General features: G+C 43.8%; 1 protein-coding gene across 3 annotated transcripts in view; it reads left to right on the top strand.

The window, feature by feature from the left end:
- The first annotated feature begins 2,337 nt into the window (after window positions 1-2,337).
- Window positions 2,338-6,000, top strand: part of Trdmt1 (tRNA aspartic acid methyltransferase 1) — a 42,950-nt gene continuing 39,287 nt past the window's right edge. The window contains exon 1 of one of the 3 annotated variants that reach the window (XM_069990437.1): window positions 2,338-2,456. In XM_069990437.1, the coding sequence (XP_069846538.1) occupies window positions 2,393-2,456 (64 nt within the window). In that variant the 5' untranslated portion in view covers window positions 2,338-2,392. Of the gene's footprint in view, window positions 2,519-6,000 lie in introns of all 3 variants that reach the window. The other 2 variants (XM_069990438.1, XM_069990439.1) reach the window with 2 other exon arrangements.

Below are 6,000 nucleotides of genomic sequence, written 5' to 3'. Positions count from 1 at the left end.
CTCTCTGTCTGTCTGTCTGTCTGTCTGTCTGTCTGTCTGTCTGTCTGTCTGTCTGTCTCTCTCTCTCTCTCTCTCTCTCTCTCTCTCTCTCTCTCTCTCTCTCTCTCTCTCTCTTTCTCTCTCTCTCTCTCTCTGAATGGGCATTCCCTACTCCTACCCCAGATAAAAAGGGGAGGACAAAAGTTAGGAGAGAGAAGTATATTTCTGGTCACATCAGGAAGACTCTCAAGCATCAGAATGAAAAATTTGTAATCAGCCTCTGTGCAGTTTAATTTATCCCTCTGTCTCGGGAGGCTGTATTTCATCCACTCTGCTGCCATAAGTATATCTAATACCTTTCCTTCACAGGATAAGATAGTTATGTTTATTTTGATTTATAACACTAACAGTGAATAAACTCTAGAGTTATTTAATATATTGGTTGCTGACTGCATGTAAATTGCCAGGACTATATAGCTCTTGTATATTTTATGTATCGATATTATTTATGTTACTGATATTGTATAATAAATATTAGAAACTTCTTCCATGAGTTATGCATTTATTAGTGTGTACATACCTTCCCTAAATTGGATTGATTTAAGAGTATATTTCTATATTTTTATGTGTATTTTGATTTAAACAGAAAACTGGCAGGGAGCCAAGTCAAAGCATAGTTTGCTAGCATGAATTCATCCCTGTGATTGTGGAACTACAAAGCCCTCAGCTATATTGCTCTCTTTTCTTCCTCTTTATTTCACAGATGAGGAAACCCAGCTTACCTCAGTCACACAACCAGTTACTGACAATGCCAAGGCTGAAACCCAGTTCTCTGGTATTTTTCTACCATGAAACCTCTTCTCATCTGAAATAAGTGACCAATTAAAGCAAAACATTGAACGCCTGAGGCATATATGCTATTTAAAAAGTTAATTTCCAGACCACATGGAATACAGTCAGTTCTATAATTCAGATACTGTACTTTACACTTGTTAACAGCATGGCATCCAAGTTTCTGATAGACCAGTTATTTTTATTATAGGCGGAACCTGCAAATTTCTCTTAACAAGAATTAACCGGTGGTAGTATTGAGAAATAGAAGGATGGAGGTGGCCCTATTTACAGACACATCAGAGAGAGAAATATCAAGGGCCACAACTGTCTGCCAAAACAACACATACATAGGCAGGGACATCTCTATGACCCTTCCCAGTTTGAAGGAGTTACAAGATGAACTGATCATCACATTAAAATCAGGATTTTTTATTATTCTGTCAATGTCTATGTGGAGGGTATGGGATGGAATGGAAAGGAGCAGTGAACCAAGTGGGTGAAACTGGCCAAGTGAAGGGCAAAATGAACCATGGTTGAGATATGGGCCAGATGAAATACAGATGTGAAGACTCTCAGGATGGTCCACCATCAGGAAGTTTGAACTAAGGTCCAAGAAATAGACAATCAGTCAACAGGTTCCACACACACTAAAAGGAAACAGCCTGTCATCCAACTTCCCACGAATACCACAGAGCCTTGTCCAAGCCCCACAGAGCAGGCACAGCCACACAGATATGATAAGCTGCCTTGCCTACCTGCCTATACTATTCATTAATGCCTTCCTAATAAGCCTTCGCCTCTCCGCATTTTCCTGGGTTGGAAAATTCTTTTTCACTTGGCTGCAACAAACAAATGCTACAAGGACAGTCTTCACAGTGCAAACATTTCTTATTTTAGTTTTAAATGGCCCTTCTAACAACTTGGTCACTGGGCACCAATTCTAGGAGCCCCTAAGTGCTACTAATAGCACATAACCCGTGTTAAAGGTGATTAACCCTAATATCGACTGCAGCACACATAATTACAACAATGACCACCCAGTCAGGGCCCTACTCTGATTATTTGGAAGTTCTGGGACTTTCTCTCAGAAGAAGCTGGTGGGAGGGATTTCTCTCCCCCACACCACTGAGCTTAAGATTAGTGGAAGGAATGCTCGACTAGTTCACACTTTTAAAGGATCCACAAAGCTCCTCGCCTAAAAGAAAAAGATTTTTTTTTTAAACTTCTGAATTCTGATCAGTAATTCCCTTTGAAGTGAAAAGACCATTTCCCCCCTCTACTGAGTTTCTTGTTCTTCTCCCACCCAAGGCTTCCGAAAACTCCAAACAAGGGCTCAGTCGTTCAGTCGGGAGTACTCATTATATTCTGTCCTTTGTCCCGCTGCTGACCCCTGCCAGGCCCCAGGCCCCAAGGCGCCCTGCGGGGTCCAGAGCCAGCGCTACCGCAGGACCCGGGGGGAACCGAACAGCCGCGGAACCACAGGCCAAGGGAGCTGCGCGGAAGTGGGGAAGGGGGAACGAGGGACCGAGCCGCAGAGGCCTAGCGCCCAGGCTTCGGCGGCTTCGGCGGCGGCCCCGGCATGGAGCCCCTGCGGGTCCTGGAGCTGTATAGCGGCATTGGCGGCATGCACCATGCGCTGAGAGGTGAGAGCTGACCCGGCTGACCGAGCTGACCAGTCCCGACGCTGAGATGGAGGCGGAGTGAGGTGGGGGAGGGCGAGGGGGCGGGACTCGGTTGTCATGGAAACCACCCGGGGCGGCGTCTCGGGGCCTGGGGTTAGGCGGAGGGGGCCCGGGGAGGGGGGCCCGGTGTGGGGTGGAGGGGGCGTATTGTCGTCGCCCGGGCGGGCCTGGCGTCTCCGCGGCCTGACAGTGAGGCGGGGGTTTGTGGGCCTGTGAAGTGTGACTAAAGCGGCCTGGACAAAGTTGGAGGGAGGGAAGAGCTCCTGGCCCAGCGCCAGCCTCCCCTCCCCTCCCCTCCCCTTGCCCCTTCCCCTTCCCCTTTCTAAGGTGCTGTCTGTCCCTCAGAAGTTGGGGAGACAGTGCTTTACCCAAACGGAAGTGGCAGCGCGGGGCGGGGTGCGGGGAGGCGGACGGAACAGGGTGATGGGTACAAGTGTAGGTAAGAGCCTGTACCAGTCAATAGGGCTGCAGGGAAAACCTGAGTAAGGTACGTGCACAGAAACATCACCGTCTTCTTCAGTTAGAGGTCAGGGATCTGGGTTCAAATGTGAGTTCAAGCTTGGCTGCACACTCCGACCTGGGGCTCATTCCTAATAACCCGTTTCCTGGTTTTAGGCTGTGAAACAATCCCCTCATTTACTCTATTGACAGGACTAAAATTAGAAAGTGTTTAGTCGTGCTTGATACATGTGTAGACTCTGAAAAATAGATTATTATGACCTCTTTTAGTTGGTGCCTTTAATTTCTTCATTGTTAAATTGCTAGTAAAAGATTCAGTTGGTAATACTGATTTAAAAATATTTATTAAGGGCTGGGAATGTGGCTTAGTGCCTAGCATGCACCAAGCCCTGGGTTCAGTTCCTCTGCACCACATAAACAGAAAAAAACAGGAAGTAGTACCTCAAGTGGTATAGGGCTAGTCTTGAGCAAAACAACCTCAGAGACTGGTAAAAAAAAAAAAATTCTTTTTTTCATTGAGAAAGAATATGTCATTTGCAAGAAATGGATAGACCTAGAACAAATCATGCTAAGTGATATAAGCCAGGCTCATAGAGACAAAGGCCACGTTTCTCTCATATGTGAAGCTAAATCTACAATACAAATATGCACAAAAACAGATACAGAGCTCAGCGCATTTACACACAAACTGACTAAAGTATGGTATACTTAGGGATGGAATCCAAAGGCATAACTCCTCTAAACAACTAATGGACTGTTTATCAAAATGAATGCCAGGAAGCACAGACGTGATTTGGAAGGAGTGGGGGGGGCACATAAGTGGAAAGAGGAAGGGTGAGCATGTGTAGTCATTATATTCAATGTATACTGTGAAAAATGAGCTAGTAACTTGAGGGAGAAAGGGGAGGAGAAAAATGGCCGAGAATGAAGGAAGGGGCGACATTGGCCATGAGGCATTGTACTCATAACCTGACTTATGGAATTGTAACTTCTTTGTATAACCGCTTAACAGTAATAAAAAATGAACATAGGAAAAATATTTATGGAGTGAGTTCTGCCTGTTCTGTGCCAAGCTGGACACTTGGGATACAAAATGACAAACTTTGAACGTGTATGTGTACATGCTAATGATTAAATTACCAAGACAACCAGAAAACAAACTTTCCAGCTTCTCTTTTTAGTACCAAGGGTAATGAGAAGTTGACAATGTAGGATAGTGACAGTATTTAATGAATTGAGCACTACTAATTTCAAGTGGTTATATAAAAAAAAAGTACGTTTAATTTCTTTCACGTGATAGATTTGCTCAGACAAAATGCATATTTTAGTGTCTCAAGTTTTCATTGTGAGACTGGGAATGATAGCTCATGCCTTATGATCCTAGTTTCTTGGGAGATAGAGATTAGAAAAATTGTGGTTTGAGGCCAGCAACAAAAGTTAGCAAGATCCTGGGCTGGGAAGGTGGCTCAGTGGTAGAGCGCTTGCCTTGCATGCATGAGGCCCTGGGTTCGATTCCTCAGCACCACATAAGCAAAAAGAAAAAAGCCAGAAGTGGCGCTGTGGCTCAAGTGGTAGAGTGCTAGCCTTGAGCTGAAGAGCTGAGGGACAGTACCCAGGCCCAGAGTTCAGGCCCCACAACTGGACCCCCAAAAAAAAAGTTAGCAAGATCCTATCTCAATCAATAAGCCAGCTGTGGTGGTTCATATCTCTGTTTTCAGCTATAAGGGAAAATGTAGATTAGGAGGATAGTAATCTGAAGCTGGCTCTAAGCAAAAACCATAAAACACTACCTGAAAAAATAAAGTGAAATACATGTGTGTGGGGGCGGGGGGGGGAAGGAATGGCTTGAGCACAAGCCTAGAAAGTGTGAGGTCAGAGTTCAAATCCAAGTACCATCAAAATTCTTTCATCCTTAGAAGCTTATGTAATGTGCTATTGCATTGTTACAATAACTATACAGATGTCTTAATAAAATGCAATATTAATATCTAACATTGTTATTACCTGGCTTGGCTCAGTAGAAAAAAACTGATAGATAATTATGTGGTTAGGAGGAGACTGGAAAGGGGAAACGAGGAAGGAAGCCACAGCAGAGCATACGTACATAGCTGGCCTACTAAGAAATTGTACAACTTAACTTTTTTTTTTTTAAAGAGCTGCCCGTAGCAAAACTTATACCCATAGCATTTTGTAGAATAAGATCTGAAACTTCAAGTCCATATAAGGCTAGAATAAGCTTTCAAGAAGGGTTAACAGTAAATCAAAGAAGTCTCAGAATGGCAGGTCAGATGCAGATAAGATTTTATTTTATTTTATTTTATTTTTTGTCGGTCATGGAGCCTGAACTCTGGGCCTGGGCACTGTCCCTGAACTCTTCAGCTCAAGGCTAGCACTCTACCACTTGAGTCACAGCGCCACTTCTGGCTTTTTCTTCTTATGTGGTGCTGAGGAATTGAACCCAGGGCCTCATGCATGCAAGGCAAGCACTCCACCACTGAGTCATCTTCCCAGCCCTAGATAGGATTTTTGTAGGTTGATTTTGCAGATTTCTTTGATAACATAATTATATTTTTGTAACAAATCTTTTTTGTTACAAATCTTTTTCAGTGAGTATCTGGGTCACTTCCCAGTGAGTGTCTGAGTATGTTTTATATAAAACTTTTTTGTTGTTGTTATTGGTTCTGGGTCTTGAACTCTGGGCCTGGGCACTATCCCTCACCTCTTCAGCTCAAGGAGAGCGCTCTACCACTTGAGCCACAGCACCACTTCTGGTGGTTAATTGGAGATGAGTCTCATGGACTTTCCTGCCTGGGCTGGTTTTGAACCATGATCATCAGCTCTCAGCCTCCTGAGTAGCTAGGATTACAAGTGTGAGCCACCAACGCTCGACTATATAAAACATTTTCATGTTACAAATTATAAGCATCAGCCAGAAAAATTGTAATGTAATCACATCGTATGTATACTTGTTAATTAAGTAATTTATATCTTTTAAGTTCTATATGTATATGAATACGTAGCTTTCAACATGGGAACTTTAGTCATA

This window comes from Dipodomys merriami, unplaced genomic scaffold (assembly GCF_024711535.1).
Source record: "Dipodomys merriami isolate MVZ:Mamm:240054 unplaced genomic scaffold, mDipMer1.0.p SCAF_4, whole genome shotgun sequence".
Taxonomy (NCBI): domain Eukaryota; kingdom Metazoa; phylum Chordata; class Mammalia; order Rodentia; family Heteromyidae; genus Dipodomys; species Dipodomys merriami.
The sequence above is the reverse complement of the archived record's forward strand: the minus strand, read 5'-3'. Positions and strand labels throughout refer to the sequence as shown.